The 15,389-nt window shown below is 44.6% G+C and overlaps 1 protein-coding gene across 7 annotated transcripts in view; it reads right to left on the bottom strand.

The window, feature by feature from the left end:
- Positions 1-14,099, bottom strand: part of TWF2 (twinfilin actin binding protein 2) — a 57,381-nt gene extending 43,282 nt beyond the window's left edge. For 5 of the 7 annotated variants that reach the window (XM_053377532.1, XM_053377534.1, XM_053377537.1 and 2 more), the window contains exon 1: positions 13,960-14,098. In XM_053377532.1, coding sequence (XP_053233507.1) covers positions 13,960-13,984 — 25 coding nt within the window. In that variant the 5' untranslated portion in view covers positions 13,985-14,098. Of the gene's footprint in view, positions 1-13,959 lie in introns of all 7 variants that reach the window. The other 2 variants (XM_053377536.1, XM_053377538.1) reach the window with 2 other exon arrangements.
- Between the last annotated feature and the right edge of the window lie 1,290 nt (positions 14,100-15,389).

Here is a 15,389-nt window from a genome sequence, read left to right as displayed (position 1 = left end):
CAGCACTTTGCAGCTGGTGAGTCCTTGGTTTCCCTCATCCTTTCCCTGCTCCATCTTTTGTATTTAGTACATACGCAAGCCGCAACTGCTAGTGTGCTTGAGTAGAATTAGCCATTCAATGGCCCTAGGGAAATCATTGTGTGTGTGAATATATTGCTGGTGGGCGTGAGTTTTAAGAGGAGTGCTGCCTCACCCAAGCAAAACATTTTCCTGCAAAGGCTGGGAGCATCACCTTTCAAGAAATTCCTCATCCCTCTGCTTTTAAGGATGCAGTTCCTCTCTTTGTTTTCAGGAGACAGACTTTATCTTTTCACAGGACCCTACAACATGATAGTAACATGGAATGATTTTCCTTCTGGGAGCAGCCCCCCCCCCAAAAAAACCCATCCCCAAACCCTAAACCTACATGCAACAATTTAAAATATTTGCCCTACAGGCAAATGTCAAATGTAATGCCCAGAACTGTGACCTTAGGAGCTTACTTCTCTAGTATGTTCTGTAGATTTGTACACTCATATCAGATGCCTATTTCTAAGGAAGATACTGCTCAGCCTGCAAGATATCTAGCACAGCATTAAACAGGGATTAATTATTTGGTCCTGACTAGATCCAAGCTTCCCAGTGTTGTGCTGCCAATGCTCATTACAAGCGTCCTTTGTAATCGGGAGAGTTTTAATCAGACTTAGTAACAGAGAACCTTAACACACAATGCCAGCTGTAAAGGTGGAGAGTGAACGTTCCAATGATACCCTTTTGAGTTGCTTTACAAAAGGAAGCCATGACCATTTCTCTTATTAATACAGAAAAACTTTGAAAGGCTGCAGGAGCCGTCACTCAGCACTGCTCAGGTTCATCAACTCCAGCCACCACCAGAGGCCATATCTATTCCATATCGCAGGACATCAAAACCCTCTGTTTTAGCACAGATGTGGCCCAAGGAAAATTATTTACTCTGCTTCCAAGACCCCAAGATATGCAAGCAGTTAAAAAGTCCCACCCCACCCCCATAGAAACTAGATCAGAATAGATATCTGTAAGACTGGGAGTAGAAGATCAAAAACAGAACAGGAAGCAGACGACTATATTTTACTTACTTACTTATTTAGAATACTTAAATCCTGCTCATGTCTTCCAGCTAGACTGCAACTCCCATCATCCCTGCCCATTGGCCATGCTGGCTGGGGCTGATGGAAGTTGGAGTTCAACATATCTGGGTGACACTGGGGTAGCTACCACTGTATTTCTCAAAGAGACTTGCAAAAGTTTATCACAATAAATATCACATTGAAGTCTTCTGTCAGGAGCAGAAATAACCTGATGCCCTTATGGTGCCAGGGGGCATTTCCCGCCCTTATCCTTGGTGTTGTTATTTAGCTTGAAAGGAATTGTGCAGCCTTAGTTTCCTTGCAGGTGAGCAGAGAGCACTAAGCAAACAAACAAAAAGTCCATCGTCTGTAAGGAGATGTAATTCAGCAGTTGCACATGAACTGAATGACCAAGAGTTTGGATCATGCTCACCGGTGGATTCCCTGTAAAGGCTTTATTTAGTTGCTAACTGATATGTTTCCATTGTTATAGCAACCGGTTACTACATATGCCTGTTCAGGAAGGACATGATTGTTGTTTTGTTGTGTATTTTAATTATGTATGTATTTTATAATTGATTTCATAGTTGGAAACTGCTTGCAAGTCATTCTGGCATGTAAGTGATAGATAAATTAATGATAACAACATGAATTTCTAAATGAGAACCTTGATTTAAAGCAAAGATTGGAAGAGTACGCAATTATTTTCATTTGGCATATTCTGTCATTAACTGTTTTTTCCTCATAACGTATTTCGACACACCTGCCTGTTGCAATCTGAACTGGGCATGAATATATCCTGACACTTATGACATACTTGCCTGAGTCTACTCCTGCTACACCAATTCACTGTTTACAACTGTGATAGCATCATATTTTCACACGTACCCCACACCAGGAGAAGAGTGGACCAAGTTTTAGTATGAGCATCTTTTCCTCCATCATCTCATGTCCCATCACCAGCTGGATCAATAATACATGAACCCTGAAATAAATGCCCTCCTGAGTATGTCAAGTCACTCTGTCCTCCTGACAGGAAATCTGAGCCTGTGGCTATCAATCTTTCATTCTCTGGACGTAATCTTTATGTTAAGGAGATTTCAAGTAGCTGTTTTCATTTCCCATTCACTGGGTTTGAGGAAATAGGTGCTACATTTGGTATTATGACTAAAACAAATCCCAGAAGGTCGTGGCCTTATAGGGTTCCCAAGTAAGGTCATCCTGACCTCCTGGCTAGCTGCTCCTCAGGCGTTCTCGTTCTGAGCATTATTTCATGGCACTTCCAACTCTCCAGATCTCCCCCAGTTGCTGCATTGACACCTGTCCTTTGTTGTACTACAGACACCGCCCAAAAGCAAGAGCAGAAGCAGCCAAATAGATACACACAGAGAGAGCATTGTTGGTATGAAACAATGCAAGCTCCTTAACATTTAAGCCTCTGTAACAGCTTCCTTCGCACACACACCGAAAACTCTTCTTATCTGAGGCCTGCGCTAGACCTGTCTCTCACGGCAACAGCCTTGGTATGTTGGCTACTCCATGCCATGGTCATTATGGGCAAGATGAGGTTGGCATCTGGAACGTCTGTAAGCCACTTTGATGTTATTTACTACAATCAAGTGGTACATAAATGTTATGAAATAAGCAAACAAATACCACCATTCGGTGAAAAGCTTCCATGCCGACATACCACCAGCTTTTGTAAGGAGTACCCAGCAATGGTGTTAAAAGTTTCAACACAATATCACCACACCACAGTAATGAGGGCGCTCTCTCTCTCTCTCTCTCTCTCTCTCTCTCTCTCTCTCTCTCTCACACACACACACACACACACACTTGATGGCTGCCAGGCACCAGCCACTGCATGGCAAGCATCATATACAAGCCAGAAAGTTACATGAGAGAATATTAAAATAACTGTTATGCCCAAGGGAGCAGGAGTGGGTAGCAGCGCCCTCAATACCACCAGCTAAACATCGTGATATATCAACGTATCACAATGTCTGAAATAAAGATGGAACTGTGTAGAGGTGAGCGGCCCCCAAGGGATGAAAAAAAAAGAGTACTGTTGATATATAACTGGCATAGAAAGCTGGGTTGAGCAATTGCTTGCTTCTAGAAGTAATTTCTCTCTAAAGATTTATAGGCCACAAGTGCAGGTCAGGCAGGCAATGAATGAAGCATGCGGCTGGCTAGCTTAACTCCAGAAGGAATAGCTGAGGAATATCTATGCCACCAACCCAGGCTAGAGTCCCAATTCTATTTCTGCAGTTTTGTCATGCTTCAGTACGGCTTTTACGCACCTGCCTCAGCTTTTGGGGATGGAGGGTGGCTGTGCTTCAGGCCCATCTAATTGAGACACAGTACTTCTTAAGTACCTGCTCCAAAGGCTTCCTGGACTCAGTGCGCCATGGCAAAGGTCAGCATTTCTAGGCCATGTTGTCACTCCCGGCAGGGGTCTTAAGCTTTGATTTAACTGTCATGTTTGGCTTGGATGCATTTTACTGACCTCATAAACAAGTCCCTGATATGGTCATGGAGGCAATCAAAATTCAGGACAGCTGTCCCTGCTTTCCGATGGACTCCCGATAAGAAACGGAGGGGTTACTTGCAAGACAACAAGTCCCTCCTGTCTGAAATCTAGCCCTAGTAGTTCAGCTTCACAAAGAGCCAGAGAGTCCTGCCGGTGTATATATTACTCCCTGAACTCCAAGCCTGTAAAACAATCTCATAGCTGCTTGTCATTCACCCTCCCAAGAGTCGGGCAATGACTGGAGACGGCTGGATCAGGTGTCAGGTCCCTAGAGCCCAAAGGATGGATCCTGACAATCAGCTTATTACACTAAAAGGTTCTTAAACACACTGTTTCCAAGGGGGTTTCCTCTGCTTGGATAACTTTAAACGCTCAGCTTCACAGGGCCTTAATTATTCAGACAAAATTACAGCTCTGTATCAAGTGCAGCTCCTTTGTTTGTGTAAAAAAACCTCCTCTCCATTTTCTGAACACACTAGCCTTTAGCACTCTCCACAAAGTGACGGAAAGGACAATGGGAGCTTCTGGTATGGAACGGAGCTGGTAAGAACATTCAAAATAATAATTTGATCTGCCAACCAGATCTGCAGAATGTGCTTGTGTCTGTTCAGGTCCCATTGAAATTAACCATGTTTCGGTTTCATTGTTTTTATTCAGCGGCCCCTAAGGTCCCAAGGCAGGTTACATTAAAACACAGTAGTAAAAAGTTTAGCTCGTAAAAGAAGAGCTGGGGGACCAGTGGCTCTCCAGATGCTGCTGGACTCTCACCTCCTCCATCACCCCTAGCCAGCATGGCCAATGATCAGGAATGATGGGAACCCAAGAAGATCTGGAAGGCCACCATCCCTGATGCAGAGATGAAAAGAGAGTCTCTCGGAATACAACCTGCTTCACCCATGACACTACATAGCGGTGAACACACATTTGCCACCAGGGTGTAGACAGGGCAAGAAGCTGAGGCCCAATCCTGCCTCTTTGGCAGGTGCAACTGCTGTGCTTTTGCAAAGACCTGCTTGTCATCATGAAGCGATGCCCCTTTGCTAGATTGAGGCATCTGTGCGCTACTGTACTGTCTGCTTTTTTCTTTCAGCTGCACCTGTTGTTTTATTGCATTCTAATGTTGCTCCCCGCTCTGGGATTGTGTCAAAAATGAAGAGCGGATTATGAATGATGTAAATAAACAAACTGCATTTTAATTAGAAACAGCAATGTATTGACATGTGAAAGGCAAAAAAGACGTATGCCCATGTAAAAATGTTAAAGGGTCTGAAAAAAATATACAGTTGACCCACAAAGTCATCCAAGAACTAAGCAATGTCTTTCTTAGCACGATACATGGCAAGGTTAGCGACTATTTTCCAGCCTGAGGGCCATGTTAGTGGGTGCGCAATCTTCTGGGGGCCGCATGCCAGGGATAGGCAGGGCCAGGGGCAAAAAGTGGGTAAGAACAACAGATGTGACACCTCTGCACAGCAGGGTACATTCCAGCAAGACAAAAATCAGAGTTTCTCTCTCTTACTTCCATACGCACACATTATATTATCCATTCAGGCAAGAAAGAGGCATTATCACAGTTCAAGGAACTTGAGGAGGTGGCAGAACATGACCAGTGAGCGTTGTGGGCCAGAAAATGGGGGTATGGCCTTGGAAAAGTCCCAAGGGCCACATAGTGAGGCCTGGAGGGCCACCTTTGCCCTTGAAGCCTGAGGTTCCCCATTCCTGCACTGTAATGTTTCCACTTGCAAGAATACAGAACCTCCTATCTTAAATCAGAAAGGCAATACCTGAACCAAATTCCTTTTCTATTTTAAAATTCCCCTTTCCACCAGCCAGCAAACAAAAGATCTTGAGCAGCGCCACACATGCTTTCCGTTCCAAGAGAAGGCTGTCACTAGAATGTGGTGTTTAAAAATACTTCTAAGAATTTGGAAGATGGGCTGCCAATTGTTCTGTTACACCACTTTACAGCAATGCAAATAAGGCGTTTTATCTACCAGACTGGAAAAGCCAGAGGCAGCCAGATGGAGCATTGGCTACATCACAGCCTTGTGAGAATAGGCTATAGAAATTGGCAAGCCTTTACTAAAGCAGCCCACTGACCCATATGATTCAGGGCAGAGGGACTTTGATTTAATACCTAGCAAATCCATACTGAAGTCACCTTGCAGAAAGGTCTCTTTTGTATTTTCTCATTGCAAAATGTGCTCACAGCCACTGAGCTCTTAGACTGTGCATTGAAGTTCTTGTCCAAGTAAGCAACGGGTGAGTAAAGTACATTAACTACCTAGGCAGCTAAATCAGACAAGTTTATTCACCACTTAGTGATGCCCAACAGAAGATGGAAGCAAATGGCTAATTTTTGTTTTCTATCTCTTTTTTAAAAAACTGCACAGTGAAACAAAGCCATCAGAATTTTCTATCGAGAGAGAAGCAGTAAATAAACATTCTCACTGTGTCTTGTCTTCATGCTGTCTAAAGTGCTAAGTTAGGCTTCTTTTAGAAAGCCCAAGTGTTCAAAAACAGAATCCACACCTAGTACCAATTCAAATGTGCACTAATAGCACATGATACAGTCCTTCCTGAACTATACTATTCCAGAATACAGTAGGACAGCTGCATGATGAAATGCTCCAACACGTTAAAAAAAAAAAAGGATTCCCTGCACATGGGAAATTAAGTCAGATCTTCCACCTTCCCAGAAAAGTGCTAAAGCAGCACACACTGTTGTGACCCTTACATTACTCAGGTACCACCTGAACTGCCCTTACCCGTCCATCTTTGATAGGTTGGTTGATGAATACTGCCAAATACATGATGCACAGGCACCCACAAAGAGCTTATCACACAGAATGGCCGTCGTACAGTTTAGCTTTCCAGTGGCCTTCCTCACCTAGCAGTTGGAACACATGGATCAGGTTTTTTGCTCCAAAGTCATGGACTCTCCAGGTGGTGCCTCAATATCTCCAGGCAACATGGTTCGATGTCTTAATTGATTCATTCTATCAGGCTTTATCGTTCGCTTAAAAGTCAGTCTGGGAGTCGGCATTCCCATTGGATGATTCACAAGTGACAACCTACAGATTATCTCTGTCCTGCAGCAAGAGCTCTCTCCTTATACGCGCCACACCATCTGGCCAGTAGGATTATCCACCGCGTGACTTCTGTTTCAGCGTATCTGAAGACGTGTGCATGCACACGAAAGCTCATACTAATAACTAACTTAGTTGGTCTCTAAGGTGCTACTGGAAGGAATTTTTTTATTTTGTTAGCGCACAATAAGGCTGCAATGTAAGCAAAAGAGCATATTTCGCTTCAGGACAGCAGGCAATATAGCGATGAAAAGCTAGAGAGAAACAGGAGGTGAGACAAATAAAAACCCTTCACACAACAAAACCAACTTCCACATGTGGAAGTTGTGGGGAGAGGCTGTATCTTGGTGGTGTGGCTTCTGTCCAGCATGCAGAAGGTCCCAGGTTCACTTCCCAGGAACAGGAAGTACAGCTGGGAATGTCCAACAGAAATCCTGGAGAACTGATGCCTGTACATGTCAATTCTTCTGACTGCATTCAGTGGGGCTTACTCCAAAGAAAGTGGGGTTTGGATCACAGTTACCAGAGTTACCTTCCATTAATTGTCTCAACCTAACCTGCCCTCGAAAAAGGCTGCCGTGTGGGTAAAACTGAGATAACTATATAGGATTGAAAGTGGTTTGCCATAAAGGGCAGGATGATAGAAACATATATTAGCTAAATAAAAGGGAAGGTTCCTCTCTGTTCTTCTCTAGCGGTTAAAAAGGGTGGGGTGCTAATCCACGTTAATGATTATGAGAACACACCAGGTAAATCGGACCTGGAACAAAAGTCATAGCTTAATGAAGCACTTTAAGAACATTCCAATAACCATGCAATGAGACTGTGGAAAAGCTGCACCGTTCTTTATAACGTAGAACACACACCCCATGCAAACTAGAAGGTACATTAGGATTAGGCAATCTGTGTTCAATTATTTTTAGAACTCGCCCTACAGCAGAGAATGATGACTCTAATTAATGTTATTAGCTGTGAGACTAGAACCAGGTAGTTATGCTTGGTTAATTTTGCTAAAATTCAGCAGTGCCATTTTATAGATTCTTCCTCAGGTGAGATAACCCATAGCATTTGGGATTTTTTATAATGCCTCATAATAAGCAGCGATGCTTCTCTTGTATTCATCTTCCAATTCTGCAACGCCTTGCGGAGGGTGGGAGGAGCAACCATGCAAGCAAGCCCACGACTTTGATGGATTACCAGCTGTGAAGTGAAAATAGCTTTGGAAATTTAAAGGTGGGGCAATCTGGCATAATATTCTACTAACCACCACAAGTGATACAATTGATAGGATAAACTCAAGAACCATTTCATGGTGGGGAGGACTGTTTAAGGCATTACAAGCGTTTCACTTAAGGTTTTCAGGATAAAATAATCCAGGGCAGGGCAGATCCACGGGGGGGGGGGGGCGGGGGGCAGCAAAATACAAGAGCTGCAAGGTAACACCTGAAGAACAATTTGGTACAAATAATAGGAGCATCTATTCAGATTTTGCAAACTGCTAAGTTCTTAATACTTGAGATATATACCTAAACAGGAGATTCCTCTCAACACAGCATGGGAGCACAGAACAATGAAGCCACATTTGGTTCTTGTTTTCTGCTCCAGTCCCCTCCCAGTTAGGGTTAGATATTAACTCTGCAAAGAATTGGGACATTTTTCTTCAAGTCAGGAGCCAAATAATCCTGACTGCATTTTCCTGATATATTTTTATTTATTGCATTTATTTCCCACCTTTCTCTCCAAGGGGCTCGTGGTGGTGTATATGGTTCCCCCCCTCCTCATTTAATCCCACAATCCTGTGAGGTAGGTAAGGCTAAGAGGGAATTACTGGCCCAAGGTGGCCCAGTGGGGATTTGCATTAGCAGACAAAGAAGAAGAAGAAGAAGAAGAAGAAGAAGAAGAAGAAGAAGAAGAAGAAGAGGCAGCAGCAGCAGCAGAAGCAGCAGCAGAAGCAGCAGCAGAAGCAGCAGCAGCGGAGGAGTCTGGATTTGATATCCCGCTTTATCACTACTTGAAGGAGTCTCAAAGCAGCTAACATTCTCCTTTCCCTTCCTCCCCCACAACAAACACTCTGTGAGGGGAGTGGGGCTGAGAGACTTCAGAGAAGTGTGACTGGCCCAAGGTCACCCAGTAGCTGCATGTGGAGGAGCGGAGACGCGAACCCAGTTCACCAGATAACGAGTCTACCGCTCTTAACCACTACACCACACTGGCTCTCTTAGTCTTCATGTTTGTCTTTCACACTGTTCCTTTTCCATGTCATTCACTGCATTTATAACCTGCCCTTCAACGTAAGGTCCCATTGCAAAAACACAAATTCTAGAGGGGCAGTTGCTGTTTTAGTCTGCTACAACAAAGAAACAAAAATTCATTTTAGCACTTCAATGCGCTACAGCACAATCCTAATCATGTGGTTCAGAAATAAGTCACACTGAATTAAATGAGGCTTCACGCAGGTAAATGTCTGGATTACTAGACATGATAGAGGGGACAAATTTGAAGACATATCAGTGTTGAAAGTGAATCATGCTTAATGCTCCTTACTTCCTAAAAAGTATATTGGACAAAAGTGGAATGTGATAAGGAAGACAACTAAAGCTGCAAGGCTAACCTTACTAATCTGGGAGTAAGCCCCACTGAATTCAACTTGTTTCTGAGCAGACATGGTTAGGATTGCTCTGCAAAGCAGTATTATACACGTTTACCTGGAAGTCATTCATACTGAACTCAGTGGGGTTTACTTCTGAAGAGGTACGCATAGGATAAAACTGCTGCTGTCCGATTTCAGCTACCCAACAGAGGAAAATTCAAGATATAACAGCAATTTAAATTTTAGCTTAAAGGCATGGAAGGTTGAGTCCTGGACTCCAAAGTCTGGTGGTCTCATTTACAATCAGAAACAAAGGAAACAGAAATTATATATAGGACTGAGCATTATTAAGCACAACACGCCAGTGCTGACTCTGGTTCTTACCCCTGAGAGGCCAAAGCATGCTTTACTTGGACTTAATGCATTTGTGGAGATCATCAGCATTGAACCCATGTATGCCAAAGTCCTATGGCACTTTAAATGAGAATATGAAACATGAACAAAAATGTATCAGGATAGCATTTTCTAAGGATAGTGCCATAAGGAAATCATAGCCTGTGTTCCTCATTACAGCATTTCCAACTTCTCCGATGTACTTGTTGATCAGGAAACTGATTTCCCTTGTTTGCTTCTCACGAAAACTCTTTGTGGAGCAGAGGCCAAAATAAAGTTGGCTCCATTGCCAAGTAGTAGTGGTTGAGCCACTAAGTAATAGGGACCATAAACGTAAAGTTCTTGCCAAAAGAATCTCACCAAGGTGTTTAACAACAGGAAGCATTCAGGTATTTCAAGATCTATTGCTTTGCACAACAGACGCCTGAAGACCGCCGGGAGAGGGGAAACATCAGTGCATGATACACTGCAATTGAAGTGGACAAGTCCTGGAAGAATCTATAGTGGGTAACAATTCTGCATTGTCAAGAGTGGCGAAAAAGCTGACCCAGGAGGTCTTTAGCATCTCCAGCTCCTACATACTTATATTGATTATGTTACATAATTTATAGCACATTTAAAACCTCAATTGAGATTTCAAGGTAGTTAAACTATATAGGGGGAAGAGCGATCCACCATCTCTGCCTTCAGTTTGTTTACAATGAACAAAACCTCAGATGAACCCTTCCCATACCTAGCTAAATCACAGCATCTTCTTCTGTAGCAATTTAAAACAATATGTCAACTACCCTAGGAGACATTTCAGCACATAATAAATAGAGACAAGAAAATTTACTTATGTCAAAGCAAAGTCAACCTTCCCCAGGCAAAGCATCGAAGTATTTAGATAACTAAAGAAAACGCAAGCCTGTGATTTCATCAGGTCCCATTTACAAAAAAATCCAAAGATTCTGTAGTTAACAGGACTATTAAATTGCAGTTCTTAATCCAAGTCAATAGGCTTGCCTCAGGTTTGATTACACAAGCAATAAATTCCAGTAGCTTGTGGGCAAATCCCTGTTCTTCCACATTTTCACCTGTTGTGGGTTTGCTTTCGGTTATGGGAAACTGCAAAATCTACTGCACAAACAAAGTGTCAAGGTGTCAGAACACCACTCACTCAAACTTTCATCATGTAAACAGACCTGTAGCAAGAGAACAAGGAAAGAGTGGATCAGAGAGTGCAAAATCAGTCCACGGTTGTGCAGAAGTTCTGTTATATTCTAGAAGCAACTATAGCTGTACTGAGAGACATGATGCATATGGCACAAGATGCCAGACAGTATTTTACAAGAGCAAAGGTTCTAATCAGTTATCTCCTGAAGTCCAGTCCTGTTCTTAGGATGCTGAAATTAATGGACCACCACCTATAGTGTGTGAGGCTATGAACAATTACTGCCACTCCCACAAAGAGCCTCTCTCGGGTTTCAGAAGGTTGATTCAGCACACCTGATGTCCACACACTGCAGAAGGCCCATGATAATCCTGTTCTGATCCTTGCTAGTCAAAATGGCAGACCAGCAACCAGTAAGATCAGTCCAAGTGGCACAGTCCAGAAAAAAATGCTCAGGGACACCATGGTAGCTGGTACCTCTTCTCAATCCACTCACCCCTATTTTAGTATTACAGTGCTAAGCCAGGAGTAGTGGAAAACATCTTGGTGAGATGAGCAGTATCTCAGGATCTTCAGGACTAATCGATGTATTACCAATTAATGTTATTGACAGACATATATCTACTTCCAAGCATGACATTGTATAAGTGTGTAGCAGGGTGTGTGGTGACAGATGATGTGGTCTACTAGTCAAAGACCTGCAGTCGAACCAATGAGATCGTCTCAAATCTCCACTCAGCCATGAAACCCACGGGGTGACTATGGGCCAGTTTTTCAGCCTGAGCTACCTTGCAGGGTTATTCAGAAGGTGATGCGGGAAAGGAGAGAAGTATACACACTGCCTTGAGCTTCTTGGGAAGAAATGCGGAAGAAAACTGTAAGATAGTTCATTCTGGAGTCAGCTATATGCTCCTTGCCATATATAACTAATTCAAATCCAAGAATATATTTTAATCCAAAACTAATGAAGGACCCTTAAATTACTAGTGTTAACTTGCAAGCCGAATCTGCTTTAGCTGAAGAGGACTTGCTTGTTGTTGGCAGTCGTCTGTCTCAAGAGACAATGGAGTGCACTTCTGGTGGTGAGGTCAAACTGCTGGTGAATCACAGCATCTGCTGTGGCTGCAGAGGCCAATAACTTGTTACTGCTGCTAAATGAACTGAAATTGTAAGATCTCTGCAGCCACTACAGAAATACACAGGCAAAGACAACAGTTATTAAAAGAGTTTGGAAGCTACCAGTACCCACACAATTGTTCCCTACAGTAAAATCCAGATGTTTGATTCAGCCACGTCTTCAGGTACTCCAACACCTACCTTAACAGTATTTCTACATTATAAATATGAATTAATTTTACAAATCCTGGCCATCACTTTATCACACTCCTAAGAAACATAATTTTGTGATAACCCTGAAAATCCTCTTGTCAGAGATCCAACCCACCCAAAAGAATAGTTCAAGGTTAAATATGGGTGTGTAAACATGACCTAGGAGAGCATTTGCAGAGTGCTTTCTTAAGAAATTATCCTGGTTCCAATCACATTTCTTGCTGCTCTGTCATATCAAATTGTATCCTCATAGCAATCAATCCCTCTTGGATTATTGCAGCCTGCAAAGATTTTCGCAACATGAGACGTCTGCATTTTCTTTGTAGGATTAAAACTGAAACAACACTAGGTTTGGATTAGGCCTGGGGTGACATTCTGCATCCTGATTTTATCTATGGAAATTCTTCGTAAGAAGTTAAAAATAGGAGGAAAAGAGCATAGATTTTTTTTGCCATGGTTACCAGTAATTTGATCAGTACAATTCACATACATCATACCAAATTGTTTAATGAATTATAGTAATGTACATTCTGCATCACTTTGCCTTCTGAAGTACTGACATCCTATGCTGCAATCCTGTGCTGCATTTCAGCAACATCGTAGCATGCATAAAGAACCTGAGAAGATTAATGTTTGTGATTATCTTTTGTGTGATCACTGGGAGAAAGCTAAAGGCAGAGACAGAGAGAAACACTGAAGCGAAGGAGCTGCCTGCTACGCAGAAAGGGAAATGGTTCCTGCAATTATGATTCATGCTGCGGAGCCGAACATGTTAAGAGATAATGGAGAAGCAGAGGAGAGGCTGACACATTTCTGGTGAGAAGAGCTGCTACCTACAGATCTTTTGCAGAGAAATACAAGCTCAGGAAGCAGCCGTCTCAGGCTTGGCATCAAAACAAGTGCTGTGGGGTGCCTTTGCAGTGTTTACAGGAAAGAAGCTGCTGCACAAATATGAAAATCACATGTAAAAGAGAAGGGGCTAAAGGAATTTCAGGGCTCCCAAAGAGCCACAGTCATTCAGAACATATGCAGCTGTGGGGTCTAAGGGCTGGGTAGGAAAGATGATCCTCACACCGGAGTTCGGTGGTGGTGGTTTTTTTGGAAAATCCAGGCGAGTGAAAGCCAGCAAGGGGCTATGAAGAATATACCAGTTTTTACCCAGAACCAACCGCTCCAGGTAAACTGTGCAAACTCTGTTAAGGAAAACTGGTGTTCTTTACAGCCATTGGACGAGCACCTAAGAAAATGGATACTCTCAGGTGACTGCAGGCTAGTCAGGCATATGGGAGAAATGGTGCTTCAGGGGGGCATTCATTGCCTTGCGGGGGGGGGTGCAAGGTCGAAACACCAGAAGCCTGCGAGATCTCCGGGCTCCAAGGCAGCCAGTTAGCCTTCAATTCAAGGCATGTCCCCCAGCCAGCCAGCCAGCCACCTTCGCACGGATGCCCCTGGGCTTCAGAAGCCTCCCCAGAGCAGACGCCGCCGCTAGTGCAGCATCCCTTTCCAAACAGACAGCGGGATTATAATAATAATAATAATAACAACAACAGGATCCAGCTCGTTTAACTGCTGCCTTGCAAAGGGAGATGCAAGGCTGCATCGAGCAAGGCACTGGGGCGAGGAGGGCAGAGGAAAGGCAGATACGGAGCGGGGCGCGGCTGCACGGGTGGAGGGGCAGCTGGCGTCCGGCGGGCCGCTCGGGGCAGCCTTCGGGGTCCGGGCGGGCGCCAAGGAGCTGCCCAGGCGCAGAGGCAAGGGGGGGGTGAGCGGCTCCCCGCTGTCCTTACCGTGGATGCCGGTCTGGTGAGTCATGGCTCCGGATCAGGTCCGCTGCAACAGATCCTACCCTGGCCGCTTGTCTCCCGGGCAGGAAACGGCTCCGACTCCAGCACCGCCCGCTTCCGGGTTGCTGCCGACTGGAGCAGGAGGGGCTTGAGCGGGGTCCGCCCGGAGGGAGGGCCGCTCTTCGGCGGAGGGAGCGCGGAGGGGGCAGCGGGCGGGGCGTCGAGGAAAGAGGACGGGGGCGTCCCTTGTAGGCTTGCGGGGGGCGGGTGGGGGTCAAGGCCTGCCTGAGTGTCAGCCCCTCCGGTAAAACGGAATACTGTGCATATATAGAGAGAGAGTGTGTGCAGTTTGCTTGAAGGCACTGCTGTGGAAATTACCTAGCACAAACTAGGCATTGTCTCATCTATTGCATTTATTAGAGCCCACCTTCCCAGTACCTCCCAGTACACGCTTCTCCCCCTCCACATCCCCTGCCTCATTTAGTCCCATAACAACCCAATGAGGTGGGTTAGGCTGACAGATTGTGACTGGACCAAGGTCACCCAGCGAACTTCATGGCTGAGTGGGGATTTGAAGCCAGGTCTCCCAGGTCCTAGTCCAAACCGCTAACCCACATTAGTATTATTACTAATGCTAATAATAATCTGGCAGAGATAGAAACAGCGCCACTAAGGAAAAAAACTTATGCCAGCCCTAAGGCTGAGGAGAACCAGAGAACTAAAGAACTCCCAGTGGATAAAAAAGCTCAAGAGATCCCTCACTTAGCTGACACACATGATGCACAGTTTCTTTAAAGCCACAAAGACCATCTATGGGCCAATAAATCATGACATATGCCCCCTACGCTCAACAGACGGTAAGGTAAAGGGACCCCTGACCATTAGGTCCAGTCGTGACCGACTCTGGGGTTGCGACGCTCATCTTGCTCTATAGGCCGAGGGAGCCGGCGTACAGCTTCCGGGTCATGTGGCTGGCATGACTAAGCCGCTTCTGGCGAACCAGAGCAGCGCACGGAAACGCCATTTACCTTCCCGCCGGAGCAGTACCTTTTTATTTACTTACACTTTGACGTGCTTTCAAACTGCTAGGTTGGCAGGAGCAGGGACCAAGCAACGGGAGCTCACCCCATCGTGGGGATTCAAACCGCCGACCTTCTGATCGGCAAGTCCTAGGCTCTGTGGTTTAACCCACAGCGCCACCCGCATCCCTATAACAACAGACGGTACCACACTTCAAAAAGATAAATAAGCTATTGGATTGCATTGGAAATAACATTATCAGCATCTCCTTAACTGCAACTCCCCCGTAGCTGCAGAGGTCCTCACACAAATCCTGGAAAAACAAATTAGAGATGAGCTTGCAGTATCTCCAAATCTGGGGAAACTATCCCAAATATCTTTGCTTACAAAAAGCTTGGCCTATCGCTCAACAT

This window comes from Podarcis raffonei, chromosome 2 (assembly GCF_027172205.1).
Source record: "Podarcis raffonei isolate rPodRaf1 chromosome 2, rPodRaf1.pri, whole genome shotgun sequence".
Lineage (NCBI taxonomy): Eukaryota > Metazoa > Chordata > Lepidosauria > Squamata > Lacertidae > Podarcis > Podarcis raffonei.
Note: the sequence above shows the minus strand (reverse complement) of the source record. Positions and strands in the feature narration are given on the sequence as shown.